The sequence below is a fragment of the Indicator indicator genome, chromosome 3 (genome assembly GCF_027791375.1).
Source record: "Indicator indicator isolate 239-I01 chromosome 3, UM_Iind_1.1, whole genome shotgun sequence".
NCBI lineage: Eukaryota > Metazoa > Chordata > Aves > Piciformes > Indicatoridae > Indicator > Indicator indicator.
This window is the reverse complement of record NC_072012.1, coordinates 22,848,187-22,863,458: the sequence shown is the minus strand read 5'-3', so window position 1 is coordinate 22,863,458 and position 15,272 is coordinate 22,848,187. Positions and strand designations below refer to the sequence as shown.

Genomic DNA, 15,272 nt, shown 5'->3' with positions numbered 1-15,272 from the left:
TATTTGAAATTTTAACAAAATACAACAACATATTAGAATGCATATGCTGAAAACATTTTCTTTGGGGTTGTTAGGCTGTTGGCCAAATCCTTACCCTGCTATTGCTCTCTGTGCTTTAAATACCAATACAAGACCATGATTTCTCAGATGCCATCTTAGTTGCTTCCCTGTTGGACCCTTAACATCTGAAAATGTGCTGGGCCTCTGTGGTACATACTGGCAGCAGCAGCAGCAGCAAACACAGATAACACCTAGCTCAGCTGAAAATCAGTTTCGAGTGTTGAAGCCAAAGCACTGTCAAGGAGATTCTGGTAGCACACAGCTGGAAGGGCTCTCTGGGACCACTTGTAGTAGCAATTGGTAGGTACAACAACTACAGGCAGGGGGGAAAGTGGCTGGAAAGCTGCCTGGCAGAAAAGGACCTTGTGGGTGTTGGTCAACAGCCAGTTGAACATGAGCCAGCAGTGTGCCCAGGTGGCCAAAGCAGCCAATAGCATCCTGGCTTGTATCAAAAATGTGGTCAGTAGGAGTAGGGAAGTGACTATCTGCTGGTACTCAGCACCAACGAGGCTGCACATCAAATACTGGGTTTATTTTGGAGCCCCTCAGCACAAGAAAGATGTTATGGTGCTGGAGTGTGTCTGAAAAAAAGGGCAACAAAGCTGGTGAATGGTCTGGAGAAAAGGAGGCCTAAGGAGACCTTGTTGCCCCCTACAACTACCTGGAAGGAGGTTGTAACAAGGTGAATGTTTGCCTTATCTTCGAAGTACAAGTGTTAGGACAAGAGGAAATAGCCTCAAGTTGAATCAGGGGAGGTTTAGACTGGATATTTGGAAAAAAATAATTCACCAAAAGGGTGGTTGAGACTTCGAACCAGCTTCCCAGTGAAGTGACTTAGTCACCACCTTTGGAGGTATTTAAAAGACATGTAGCTGTAGGGACATGGCTTAGTGGTGGACTTGGCAGTGTTAATAGTTGGAGTTAATGACCTCAAGGGTCTTTTCCAACCAAAATAATTCTAAAATACGTCTACAAGTCTCCTCTCTGCCTCTCAGTATATGAAAGCCTTTCTACTGCTCCTTGTCCCAGTCGATGGGGGAGCTGGGGGCAGACCGGGGTGGTCACTCATGCACAATCGTTGGTGAAGCAGGGACATGCTGTCTGCCCCGACCAGCTGCACCTGCCGCGCAGGCAGTGGGGAGCACCTGGTAGCTCAGCCCGCGCAGGCCACGGACCCGTTGCTACCCGACCGCCGCCGCAGCTGAGCCCAGGGCGGCCATGGCGTCCCTCAGGACTGCGAGCCCCGTGCTCCGAGCTTACTTCAGCCGTCACAACCTCCTCGACGTCTGTGAGGTAACGGCGGCAGGCCCTACGAAGGGGGAAACTTCCATCTCCCTTCTTGCCCCCAGACCACCGCCTCCCTCAGCCCTCCCTTCTCTCCCCCGGACCCTCTGCGCTCCTTCCTGCCCGCCCTGGCCTGCGCCCCGATGGCGGTCAGGTACAGCGGGGAGGGTCGTCCTGGGTTAGGCGAGATCTGGCTGTGTGGGGTGGGGAAACGGTATTCACAGTTGCCCCGGCCCCGTTCCACCCCGCGGGTCTTCCTAGCTGGTCCTCGCTGGAGCCAGTGGGGTCACAGACGTTCCCGGTAGCATACGCTAGACGGAGGTGACGTACCTCACCCTCCCAAAGGTCCCTCTTATTCCCTCAGCAGTGCGTTGGCACTAATTTGTTGGGTTCCTCAGCGTTTTCCACCGCATTTCGCACTTCTATCGCAGTTTTCTGCTGCTGTAGGACATGGCTTTGTTCTGCTCTTTCTGTTAATAGTTTGCTTCAAACAACTTAGAAAAACTTAAAAACCCAAGATGGAGTAAAGTAATTTTGCTTCTTAACCTGTGTTTAAACTCAAACAATGACTGAAATGAAGGCAAACACAGTGAACTGAATTGGCACCTTCCCTAGATTTGCTGAAGTTCTTTAATCAAAGAAGTACTCCTATATTTCATCTGACTAGATCCCTCCTGTTTGAGCAGTGCAGGTGCAATCTCTAGTTTTTAATAGTCTGTCAAAGGGCAAGATGGCAATGGACCAAGTTTCAGATACAGGTGGATTAGATATTTGTTGGCTGAGGAATAAATAAACTTCCATGAAATGTTAGAAAGTAAAACTGGCACAACATGAAGGATTTAGGGAGGGAGGAAGAGCTGAAGAGCTTTAGGATTCTTACCTGATTCTCTGTATTTCTTTAGCTTCTCCCTGTTCATCACATTCATCTCTGCTTGTTTTCAAAATCTGTAGCAGCTGTTTTTCAGTTTGCTTAAAACAAAGGCACAAGGCACAAATACAAGATTAAAAGGAATCCTGATACTTTTAAGCTACCAAAAATAGACCCCATTTGCAAGCAGCCACTACAGCCAGGATTTCCATGGAAATGTTAATAAATAAAACTTTAGCCACTTAGAATAATTACAGAGCAGTGCTGCCACACAGCCTGAGTATGTCTCCTGGGAGTCTGTCTCTTCATCACTGTTTTTTTTAAGCACAGAAAAACATAAGATAGGATGTATCTACATGAGGTGTATTTCTTGATTGAGTACTCAAAAAATAGATCATATTTACATTTCCAAGCAAAAGTTATAAATACAGTGATACTAACTTAAGCTAAAAATGCAAGAATTAAGGTTAAGATTAAAGGGATTTTTCTTAAAAGAACCAGTTAAAAATTGACTTGTGTAAGACCTTTTTATACGTTTTTCCTTACTTCGTACAAGTTGCTGCTTGCTGATATCTAGAAATACTTATGTCATTTTATTACATTTTAATTTCTTTATGGAGTTGCAGTATGCTTGGTGTGAAGTTAATTGAGGTGTTACTGGTCCCTGTATTAAGCAACACCAAAGCTAAGCTGAGATCTACGAACATTTGTACACATCCTCAAGATTAAAGCTATAATGTTCTAATGGCCATTTCTTTATGTATTTTTATGGTTAGGTTGTGGTTTGCAGATAGTCCAAACATAGTTGGAGTCATAGAATCATAGAATAGAATCATAGAATCAGTCAGGGTGGGAAGGGACCACAAGGATCATCTAGTTCCACCCCCCCTGCCATGGGCAGGGACACCTCACACTAGATCAGGCTGGCCAGAGCCAAAGAAGTCCAAAGAATCTGGGATTCCCTGCTGCATCTGAATTTTTCATTCCTGTCTGATTCCTCTCTTTCAGTTCTCATTCGAATTGACTTTTAAACAGTGCCCATAGAGAGTCAGAAAAACTGTAATCCTGCACATACTTTGTGTGTGAAAACTTCCACTATTGTTCATAGCTGTTCTCTTAGAATGTTTAAATTAAATATGGATGCAAGAGCTGTCTTAAGACTTTTCTTCTGTCTAATCCAAATGAATTTTGCCGTGACAGGTAAGTGGCTAAAGTGGTAGGAAGAGGAATAGGATTGTGGCTGGAAGAGAGAAGCGAGGCTTTCTCCTCTGGGTTAGTGGAAGGCTGAAGCTCATGGCCATCCCTGGTCTCATTACGTGTTTTGCACACCCTCCTTTTTTCCCCTCTTCCCCTCAATGGAACAGCAGCAGCAGAGCAGACTTGTGGGGTCTCTGAAAGACTTGTCATGGTTTTGCATCAGTTTTGCTGTCACTGTTAACTTGCTGCTTTGGCCCTTCTGGAACTCCCTGGGAATGAAAGGCTTTTACTCTCCCTACAAAATGCTTCTCGTTTTAGGGCATAGTCTCTTATTGCAGGTAGATATGAAATAATAATATTTAATATTTATAACACTGCACTAACATTTGAGCAAGGTGTTATGGAATAGCTGAAGTATATAAATGGTGATGTAATTGGAATGTATACTGTATCTTCAGCACTGGAAGGTGAGGCTGGGGAATAACACATTTGTAGCAACAAGTCAAAACAACAAATCAAAATTAGTGAATATTTTAGAGTGATCTCACATATTACTTCTTGTAGTAGTCATCGTTGTAATGTTTAGAAACTTAGGTAATGAGTCAGGATATGTTGTGCTAGGTGCTGTGCATTTATAGGTTGAGAAAAATTGTTGATGACATATCAGATTGTTGAAAGTCTGGTGAAGTCCAGTACAAACAGTCAGACTCATACAGTTTCAGCGTAATTGTTTTCAGTTTTATACCTGCCCAAGCATCACTGGGGAGTACCTGAATGAGGATTGCATGAGCAGGTATTTTAGTTCCTTCCATATTGAAGTTTGTAAAGGAATTCACCAGTGTTAAATAGAGGCCTTACACTCCGGTTTATGGTTGGACATTTTAGATTTCCTGTCTTGGAGACGTTTCAGAAAAATCAAAGGAAAAAAACGTTGTGTTTGAAAAAAAGGTAAAGAACGTGAAATAGTAAAAAAAAATGCCGTTCTGGTGGCAGACACGTTCCGGTTTAACCCAGCAGAGGGAGCAGCTGCCCAGCGTTGGGGTTGACTCTGGGAAATCTGCCCATGGAAAATTTGTAATGAAAGCCTTTTAACTGCCTGTATGTTATTTAAAATCCTATTATAGGTCATGAATTGCAGTGCTGAGAGGTGGATTTAGAATGTTTTCTTGACATAGCCCACTATCAAGATATACCTTGCAAATTACATTTTTGTTAGAGACTGAAGAGATTCTAAGGTTGAAATTGGTGTGATTAGTGTTACAAATATTCAAGATGAATATTGATGAATATTCAACTGAAGACAAATGCCTTTCATTGTGTCTGTGCATAAAGTGTTTTCTTTACCTTTTCATATTGTTTTTAACATAGAATCAGAGAATAATAGAACAGTTTGAGTTGAAAAGAATTTTCAAAGACCTTCTAGTCCAACAACCCTGCCATGGGCAGGGACACCTTTCACTAGATCAGCTTGCTGTAAGTCCTGTTCAGCCTGAGCACTTCCAGTGATGAGGCGTCCACAACTTCTGTTCAACAACCTTCAGAGATCCTTTCCAATTTACATTACTGTCTGATTATTGTCTGGTTTTGTTTCTACACAGTGTTCTGATTGGCAAGTTCTCTAGCATGCAGAAGCTCCAAAGGTGCTCCCCCTGCATGCCTGTCCTGCTCTCTACTGCTGCAGAGTCAGGGCCCGCTTGACTGGGTGCCTTTTCTTGCCTCTGTTGTGCATGGCTTTTGCTTTATCCCCATAGCATAGCTTTGATTTAGAGCCTTCCTCATTTCTTTTGTCTACCCACCATGGTTCCAGAAAAGGATCCAAGCACATGCTCCACATTAATTCAATAACAGCAAGGGACTATGTCTTAAAAAGAAAGCATTTAGTGCAGCAGTTGAGCCTGTAAAGTGAGCAAACCTTTATATCACTATGTTGCCTTGACCCAACTGACAGCAGTTGCTTCAGTTATTTCTTGGGTTTAAAATTTAGCTTTATAGAGATCAACTGTATTACAGTAATATGAAGTGAGAATCAGTATGGATGTTAGGAAATGAAGGAGGTATTTCTACCCATTAAATGCCTATTAGGAAATGAAGGAGGTATTTCTACCCATTAAATGCCTAGGTGGAAGGCCACAGTTTGGGAAAACTAAACATCGGTGGATGGTAAGATTGCAGTCAGAATTTTGGTGACAAGTTTATAGAGGCCAGAGCAGACTCTGAATGGCAAAATTTAGATGTATACTATCCGGCTGCACCATGGAAAGCATAAAGTAGGCAGAGGCAAAGAAAAACAGTTCCCCTGGTGTGAGGGCTGAAAGAAAATTGAAAAGCTCAGGTGTTGTTTTTGTGATAACTAATAAAAGCTGTTTCTTTGTAACTTAGGGAAATACAAAGGAGAGGTTTTTTTGCATTAATACAAATGTCTTGCATTAATATAAATGTCTAGTTAAAATATACAGTCATGTTTTGAAATTCTTACCAGGCACAAAAACTTCTACTAGTTTATAGTTTCCATTAAGTATTCATTAAAATCAATGTAATTTGCTCATATACTTTTAAAAATCAATATTCTTTGTTTGTTCTTGCTGTATGTGAGCTCACAATCCAAAAATAAATGATAAAAAATGATGGATAAATTAAAAAAAAAAAAAAAGAGGGTCATTATACAGTATTACCAAAAGACAGTGCAAAGCAATGTGATAACACAGTCCTGAAAAGCAGATATTTTTTAAACTGCATTTTATTTTCAGTGCAGAATCAACTTCTGGCCACGCTTCCCATTCAGCATGCTCTTTACTATACAGGATTAATCCTGTTTTAAATTGTTGTTTTCATTAGGTATATAAAGTTATCCATCTTTTATATATTCTTTCTTTAATGTACATTAAAGGCAATTAAATTCTTACTTACAATTGTTAAAGAGATACCACTATCCTTTACTATTATCCTATACCCAGTCTAGCAATTGAAATATACTGGTACGTGCAATATTACCTTAAAAACCAAGAAGGAAGGGAAGTGATGAAATGCCTCTGGTTTATGATATTTTAAAAGTTGCTGGTAAAGTTGTGTTTATTTTGACAGTTTCATATCTAGATGCTCCTTTGCTGTTAACACAAAGGTGCTAATGGGCAGTTTCTTTTGGCAGATTCTGCTTTGTGGGGTAATTATGATGCGTCCAGAAGATCCACTCACATTTTTAGAAGAAAAGCTCAGAGAAATAACGGAGAAGGAGTTGGATGCTGTTGTATGGTACATACTAAAGGACTGTGTGTGTACTGTGTATAATAATGAATTTGGACTTTTAGAACATGCTAGTGGCACAGCAGCTACCATGTAGGCTAAAGTTAACTGTTACCATTGCTTATTTTTCCCCAAATATTAATGGCATATGATATTGCAAATGCAGTAAGACAGTATCTTCTGAAACCGAGCAAAATATTTTTCTTTGGATATCTGTGTGGGGGTTTTCGTGTTTGCCTTTTTCTTTTTCTCTACAGAATATGTAATGAGTATAATTTCCACTTAATGTTCCTCTTTGTTTAGTTAATATGTTAAACCCATATTTGTGTGACAATCCAAACTGCTACTTGTAACTTCATTGCTGTCCATGGTACATTTACCTTGATGAACCAGTGATGTAGTCTTCAATTACTAAATTATTAATTGTAGTATTTCTTTTTTTTTCTCTGTGTGTTCTTTCATCCTCTGTATGAAGTCATCACAGCAGGAGATAAAAAAAACCTAAGGGTTTAGTTGTGTTTCTTTTTCTTTTAAAGGTATATGTGTATTGATCTGTCTTTACACCCAGAACTGAAGAGGATTTCAGAAACTTGCTTGAGTGCTGTTTTTGAACTAGATGGTGAACAACTGGTAAAAATCATGGGACATACGCATTACCTATGTGCTAGGAAGAGATCTTTTAATGCAGAATACTCATGCTTTGGTTTTGTCTTGTGTTACTCTTCTATAGCTAATGTGAGAAATATGATACTTTGCATTTCTTTCTGTTGATACTGATTTGTATCCAAAAACTTATCAGAGATGAGCATAGGATCAATGAGTATGATAGGGAACAAGTAGTTCCTCTTTCATATTTGATCCTAATTTAAAAAAGAGTTCCACATAAATATGAATCTAGTTTCAAGAGCATGTGATTTTTTTCTGCATTAGTTTTACTTAAACTGATTCCTAAAATTACACTTGAACTGATAAACCTTGGAAAGTGCTGTCAATGTTGACAATTAGTAGTTGGAGGTTAAATGCATTATTATATATAAAACACACGGAAGGTAAACATTTTGGGTTTACTGATCCAAAAAAGTCACTTGCACAGAAAAAATCCTGTTATTTTAAAACATTCAGGGATGGATAAAGTTGTTGCATGCCTATGCAAGGACGCACTCTGAGCAGTTTAGTCAGTAAGATGGCATACAGTGTGACCAGATTTTTCTCTTGATTACCTCTATATAAGTGTTTTAATTTTTTCTTTTTTTTAGTACTTCTGTACTGTGACTTCACTACAATTTTATTTCAGCTGTTCCCTCTTTTACCAGCCACTGAAATACTATATTAATCATTCTGACAGTGGAATGGGTGATACATACAGTCTGTGTAGAAATGTGCATGTGTCGCAGTCAAGTCATCTTACAGATTTTCATAGGAGTAAGAACAATAAATGGGATAAACTCCAGTATTTTCTGAGGCCACATTGCTATTTGCACATTCAGAGGACCATATTTTTCTTTCACAGGGATATTCTTAGCCCATAATCTTACATAATTTTTGTTTTGTAGAAGTTTAAACAGGTTTATTAAAACACCTAGGAGTTAGAATCATATGGTAAAGGGTTTACCATAGCAATGGGTCATGAAAGACTTTTGACAAGTATGTATTTTTTAAATATGCTAAACTGCTGGGTACAGCTGATTTATGAAAGAGAAGATACAATGGGTGAAAGACTGAATTTTAGTTATTGAGCTTTTTTATTTAAGTTCTGTGTGTAAAAACAAAAGTGTAATTTGGTAGCAAAGTACTAATTAGACAGAAAATTGTACTGAGCATTCATCTCTTTTAAATAGACTTTAATTTGCACCAATCAACATGAAAAACACAATTTATCATATGTTTGTCTAATTTTTAAATAATACATCACAGTTTTGTGTACTGACGTCATAAATGATTTGTTTAGATGACTGAAGAATTATGCACCAAAGCACGGCACTTTTACAGCAGAAGCTTAATGAAGTTGTGCTTTGGGTAAGTAAATTTTACGTATATCTCAGAACATCCTAGGGAAGATCTTTTACCAAAGGAATATTTGTGTAGTTCCTTTCTGGGAGGAAAAACTATTCCTTTCAATAGAACAATATAAAGAGAGATTACAAATTTAGATTTTGCTTTAGTTTTGTTCAGCAATGTTTTCTTGTGTTAAAACGAGTCAGTTCTGAGTTTCTGCCTGTTCCAAACCTGAACAAATTCCTTTGTAACTTCTGTAGTACAATCAGCTCTGTTTGCCAGGAGTATGGTAGGATACCCAAAAATAAAAGGATAATTTGTACTTGGGTCTGAAAGTAACAGATCTGTGCCCTTTTCTGCTCTTTCCTTGGTTTCCTTTATGTTTGGGATTAGGTAACTCATACTTGATGTAATCCAGCATTTCCTTTAAAAATGGGGGCAGTACATAGATGTGTTATAAAATGTGATAATTACCATAGATAAATATGTTCACTAATGTCTTCATTATAAGAGTGTGTATCAAGATTTAACAAGTCTCCATTGAGGGTAGGTAAGGTTGGGCTATATCCTTTTGAAATGTACACAGTGCTAATTATAAGAGGTACAATTTAGATAAGTTTGGGCTATTTTATTTTGAAAAGAAGGCAGTGCTAATTGTAAGAGGTACAACTCTGCAGGGAACACGGGTGTAAATCCCTGCTAAGAGTCATAGGATTGGTAGGGTGGTGAAGATTTTCAAGATGCACTGTGGTTAGCCTGGGTGAAATGTTTGTCTAGACTGATTTTAGTGATCTTAAAAATCACAGGTGTGGAGACATGAGAATGTCTGCAAGTAGCTGATTCCAGTAATTCATAATCCTTTCTACTTGAAATGTTTTTCTAACACCTGAGCATTTCTTGCTACAAGGGAAACCATTTCTATTTTCCTTTTTGTCTGATACACTAGGGACATGGCAGATTACTCATTTTTCCTTTACAGCAGCATTTTGAAGATTGTCTGAGCTGTGTTGTTTAATTACCACAGAAGCTGGTCTGGACCAGTAGAATGTTCCATTTATAATTGCTCCCAACTATTTGAATTTTTTTTTTTTTTAAATTTGAGATGAGAGATATTTTGGCAAATAAAAGTAGTCATGTAAAGTCTAATTTATTCAGTAGTTTTCTCAGCAAATCAGATACAGAGATAAAGTGTATTTTAATATAGCAGTGAAGTAATTAATTGGAAATAATGCTTTTGTTCTGAGTCTAATTAGTTTTTATTACTTAGAAGAGTATTGAGATTTTTGGCAAATTGTTGAAATTGTTAAGATATAAATTGAATTTGTATTTTACTGTATTAGTGTTTATTTGTATTGCCAGGTAGTATAAATAGCACTTAAATAAATGCCTACATCTAGCACTTTGAAGTTGTTTTCTATAAACACTCAAGTGTCCTCCCATAAGTACAGATCTGTACATTAAAATATAGCTGACAGCAGCAGGAGTATATGATGGTGGAAGTAAGCAATTTTTGTTACTCGATACTGTAGAGTATTATGAACAAATAGAAATGTTATTAGAATAAGTGGATTATATACTACTGAAAAATATTATCAATGCATATTTTATTTAAATGATAAATAAAGCCCATCAGTTCTCTTCAGCAGATTATATTGCTGAGCTTGATTCCTTATATTTTACAGTGGATTGCAGAGTTTTATAGATTTTACTTCCTTCAGGTTGTGAGCCATATGAAATAACTCATTCTGGTTTAAAATTCAGAGGATGGATCAAATACCATGTGCTGCGAAAGGACAAAAGGAAAAGGGCAAAGCAGCAGATGGCTGTAGCAGAGGCCCATTGTAATGTCCGAATACTAAGAGTAATTGTACAGAAGTGGAGCACACGGGTGCAGATTCACAAGGGAAAAGTGACATGTAAGTCTGTGTAGCTGCTTTTCACAAGACAAAAGCCACCTTATGTAAACAAAACGATGTTGTACAAATTAAATGTGCTTAGTCCAACAATGTATCTTGCTGTCTTTTTGCAGGATGTTATTCACTGGGTGGCCTTCGGCAGCTGCTTTACTCTTCTTTGTACATTTAACACTGGTGTAACACTTGGCACTTTACTGAGTTTATTTTTGGGTCTTTCGCCTTTTCTGGCCATCTGAAGCATTATTAAAGCTTTGTTGTTGTGTGTTATTTCACTGAGCTCTGTGTATGCAAAGGAGCTCCAAGCTCTGAGAGATTTTTGGTACACTGGTAGGTCAAAGTGTAGATCAGTACTGTCTTATACACAACTGATAAACTGGAAACATGTCATGTTTATGCCTTGCCTGCTAACTTGAAATCTCATTGCAATGGTCTTAATCATATCTATTCTAAAAAGTTATTTGCCTAAAGAGGTCAGATTGAATAGGTATTTGATTGCAATCCAGCCTGAGAGACAGGCATTCACCTGAAGCAGTGACATAACACAGTTGCTCTTGCTCTGGCCCTCACATTGGCTATAATTCTGTACATTTTCAGTGGCAACAAAGAGAGTGCAACAGATATTTAACCAAGGATATTTAAGTGCTGTTATGAAGGCTTGGCATGTAGAGGCCCGTAAGTCTTTGGAAACAGAAGCCTACTTTGAGGTATGCAGCATAATGCATAAAATACAGTAAGCTCAGTGTTTAATTAATTTTAACTCTTAGGGAAACCAGTTCTATCAATATTAAATGAAGCATTTCAGTGTACTACTACTATACTACTATTTAGTACTTACAGTGTTATGGGAAGCATGTAATTCCCTCTGTATTCTACAAGAAAAAGTTTAGTCTTACCTTAAGCTGCAAAAGGGGTTGAGTGTTGTATATTATCAGTGATCTAAGTGGCTGGTATCATAGGGGTAGTATTGGTGGAGATGGCACCTCTGCATCCCTGCCACCACAATCCAAGGGATATGCATTCCGACAGAATGAGGAGGAGCCTCAGTAACTTCATCGCTTCCCCAAAAGTATGGGGTAACCAAAACTGTGATCACCTGAGAGTAGGCAGCACATGGCCAGCCCCGTATGCCCCACTGCCAGCAGCACTGTTTAGTCTTACTGTGAGAAAATGGGCTTCTCATTCCTGGAAGGTTTCTTCAACCAAGGAAAAGAACACCATAGCATGGTGGGATGCTTAGCAGATACTATGTGGGGAATAGGAAAAATGGGAGCTGTGAGACCCAGCAGCTGCTAATACCATGTGGGTTCCAAAAATCATGCTCATACAGATAAAGCTCTCCCACTGTTTGGCTCCTTTTCCTTCCCCTGCTGTAGGGTGGTCAGAATGGACACCAGCTGTGGACAATTTATCAGTTGCTGGCTGCCAGACACCAGTTGTCAAATCCTTTCCAGAGTAAACCTGTTATTAGTGCTGCTTCTTCCCTAGTGTTGCTACTAGAGGGCAAATAAATATTCAGAAAGGGAAGTTACAATCGAAAACACATTATTTCATGGAATCACAGAATGCCAGAATGCCAGGTTGGAAGGGATCCCAAGGATCATCTGGTTCACCTTTTCTAGGTGGCAGTCTAGTTGAAATGAGCTGGCTGAGCACTCTGCCAAACTCTCTTGAAACTGTGCAATGTAGAGAACTCCACTGCTTCTCCTAGGAGATGATCCCAATGTCTGACTGTTCTCATGGGAAAACACTTGCTTCTGGAGTCCAATGGGAATCTCCCCAGCAGTAACTCATACCTATTGAGTTGTGTTTTTTCAATCCCACTGTTTTCTTTCTCCCTGTTTTTTATTCCTCATTTCTCCTCTCCTGCATATCTCCTCTTTCTTTTCTTTTCTCTTTTTCCTATATTAATATTCAACAAAAAAAACATTTTATTGCCCTTGAAACTTTTTTTTCCAGAGTTAGAACAAAAGACAAAAAAGGAGATTCAGTGTTACTCCTTAACAGATACTTTAGTGTCTTTAGTAACTTCCATGCGGTTATACATTGTTGGGTATAGTATAACACCAGGGATATTTTTTGTGCTAATACGTTTTGAAGACTTATCTGAAAAATTTTCATGTGCCAATAGTATGTTTCTGTCATGTTGTGTGCACTAATTAGTGTACACCGTCTTTTAGTTTGAAAGTGCACATGGTCTCCTGTGCTTCTATCTTGTATTGCTATGATGCAAAATCATGAGAGAAAGCCCAAAACTATTGATTATTATCTGTAAAAGCAGTTACAGATATTCAGAGATGTGTAGCTCTCTGGGGATTTGAAAATCCCTACTTAATTTTATCAAATTTATTTTCATTTTTTTGAGTATTTTAATGTAAGTAAGATAAAACTTGTACTGTCTTTTTCAGAGTTTGGCAAAGGAAAGTCAGACAGGCTGCTTTGAAACAGGTGATCTTACTGTCAGACATAAACCATTTACCAGGAGAACCTTGTTACAGGTTTGTGATGGTGTTCTTTTTAATTTTTAAGGTGTGTATTTCATAAACGGTATGTGTTGTGCTTTGTTGAAAATGATGTGTTTGTGCAATGGAAAAGAATGTTTCCATTGCTCACTTTGGGCCAGGTGGAGTCCTTTGAAAGATGGTAATGGCATTCTTTCCTTCAGTGGCACCTGAACATGTTCTGCATATGCTGCCCTGGCATCCAGAAGCTTCTCTGAGCTCAGACTGAAAGAAAAAGAGTGGGGCTTAAAAAAAAGAATCCAGAAATCTGTAGGATAGGCAGAGTGGAACTCCTGAGAGAGATAAAGGGGTTTGTGTGCAGTTAATAGAAGCTCATAAGCCAAGTATTAAATGTGACAGAAAGCAATTTCATTTTCTTTAAAATGTAGAGAAGTGTGAGTTTTATTATGTGAGCATTGTTGATCTCCTTAAGGCAGGAAAAACTGCTGGGCCATAAAATAAGAGCAGAGGAAGCTATACAAGGGCACTGAGAGAGATTTCTTCCAAATGTTTGTATTCAGTTTGTTTTTTTTTTTTAATTTATTTGCTTCATTAATTTGATGTCCTTGGAAAACGTAAATTTAGAGAGTGAGAGCTTGTATGTGCACTAACTTTTAGAGAGGAATATAGTTTTGTCCAGAAGCAAGAAGACTTATTTGTGGCAAAATTTTATAAAAATGACAAAATTGCTAACTAGTGGTTGTGGGGGCCTTCAACAGTAGAGGCTAGTTTAGCTAAATTACAGCTTTGTTAGTGCAAATAATTACCATTGAAGGATACACTGGAATTACTGCTGAAATGTTTTAATTTTATATTGTAGTTTGTAAGATTTCATTTGTCCTATCATGTTTTTCTATTAAACGTTGCAAAATGTCACAGTGGTATTTGAGAGAAACAAGATATGTTTTTCTTTTAAATAGTACAGACTATGCTGAACTCAAACTTGGAAGTTTAAAATGAAGTCTAAGCCAAATGCAGATACTTAATTTTATACATGTGCCTCATGTCACTGATGTCACAGGAAACTTGAATCTGTAACATCTCTTCCTCCCTCCCTCTTCCCTTCCTTTCCCTCTCTGAATCTTCTTGCTCCTTTATTGGGTATAGACCTTATCTATATCCCTTATGTAGATACAGTCTCCTTTAAGAGGAGGTTGTTACCAAGTGCTGTCTCCTCCAGCCCAATCTGTGCTCGCTCTGAACGTTCATGGACAATAAAGTGGGCCTGGACTTCTCAAAGCTTTGGAACTTAGGATAAGGAGACTTCATTGCCTCTGGACACTGGAGATGCTATTTGGTGTTGAATTGCTGGAGCATGTCCAGAGAAGGGCAACGAGGCTGGTGAGAGGCCTTGAGCACAAACCCTATGAGGAGAGGCTGAGGGAGCTGGGACTGTTTAGCCTGGAGAAGAGGAGGCTCAGGGGTGACCTCATTGCTGTCTACAACTACCTGAAGGGAGGTTGTAGCCAGGTGGGGGTTGGTCTCTTCTCCCAGGCAACCAGCACCAGAACAAGAGGACACAGTCTCAAGCTGCACCAGGGGAGGTTTAGGCTGGAGGTGAGGAGAAAGTTCTTCACAGAGAGAGTGGTTGGCCATTGGAATGTGCTGCCCAGGGAGGTGGTGGAGTCACCATCCCTGGAGGTGTTCAAGAGGGGATTGGACGTGGCACTTGGTGCCATGGTTTAGATAGGCATGAGGTGTAGGGTGACAGGTTGGACTCGATGATCCTTGAGGTCTCTTCCAACCTTCTTGATTCTTGATTCTTCTTGATCATTTCAAAATCTCTGGGTATCTAGTAAATATCATTACTAGAATGCTCTCATTTGTTGCAGCTTTGTGTTCTTCTCTCATGCAGGAAAATATCTGTCAGTTTGTATTTACTGCTAGGACGAGATCCTTTCTCAGACCAGCTGGAAACCATTTGCTTTGTAAATTACAGTTTCCTAAAAGAGTCAGTGGTACCACAATACCTTAATGTTGAGTATTGACAGAAAATGATTGCTGTGCTTTAAAGCTGCCCACTGTGGTCTTGACCTAACATGAAATAAATGTTTCAGCAGACCTTTCAGAACTGAAGATTCCAGAGGGTGCTAGCAAGACAGTATCAAATTGAAAGCCTTGATTTTGTTCCTCTAATAGGAAACAAAGCCCTATTCATAAATAGTTATACAGTCAATATTTTCTTTCACATTCTAGAGAATCATATAGTTTCGT

General features: G+C 39.0%; 1 protein-coding gene across 1 annotated transcript in view; it reads left to right on the top strand.

The window, feature by feature from the left end:
• Positions 1-1,278: 1,278 nt before the first annotated feature.
• FBXL13 (F-box and leucine rich repeat protein 13) overlaps positions 1,279-15,272 on the top strand; it is a 63,471-nt gene continuing 49,477 nt past the window's right edge. Inside the window, 7 exon segments of the mRNA XM_054399779.1 lie at positions 1,279-1,353; positions 6,555-6,658; positions 7,186-7,279; positions 8,598-8,665; positions 10,406-10,560; positions 11,155-11,264; positions 12,966-13,055. Of these exon segments, the coding sequence (XP_054255754.1) occupies positions 1,279-1,353; positions 6,555-6,658; positions 7,186-7,279; positions 8,598-8,665; positions 10,406-10,560; positions 11,155-11,264; positions 12,966-13,055 (696 nt within the window).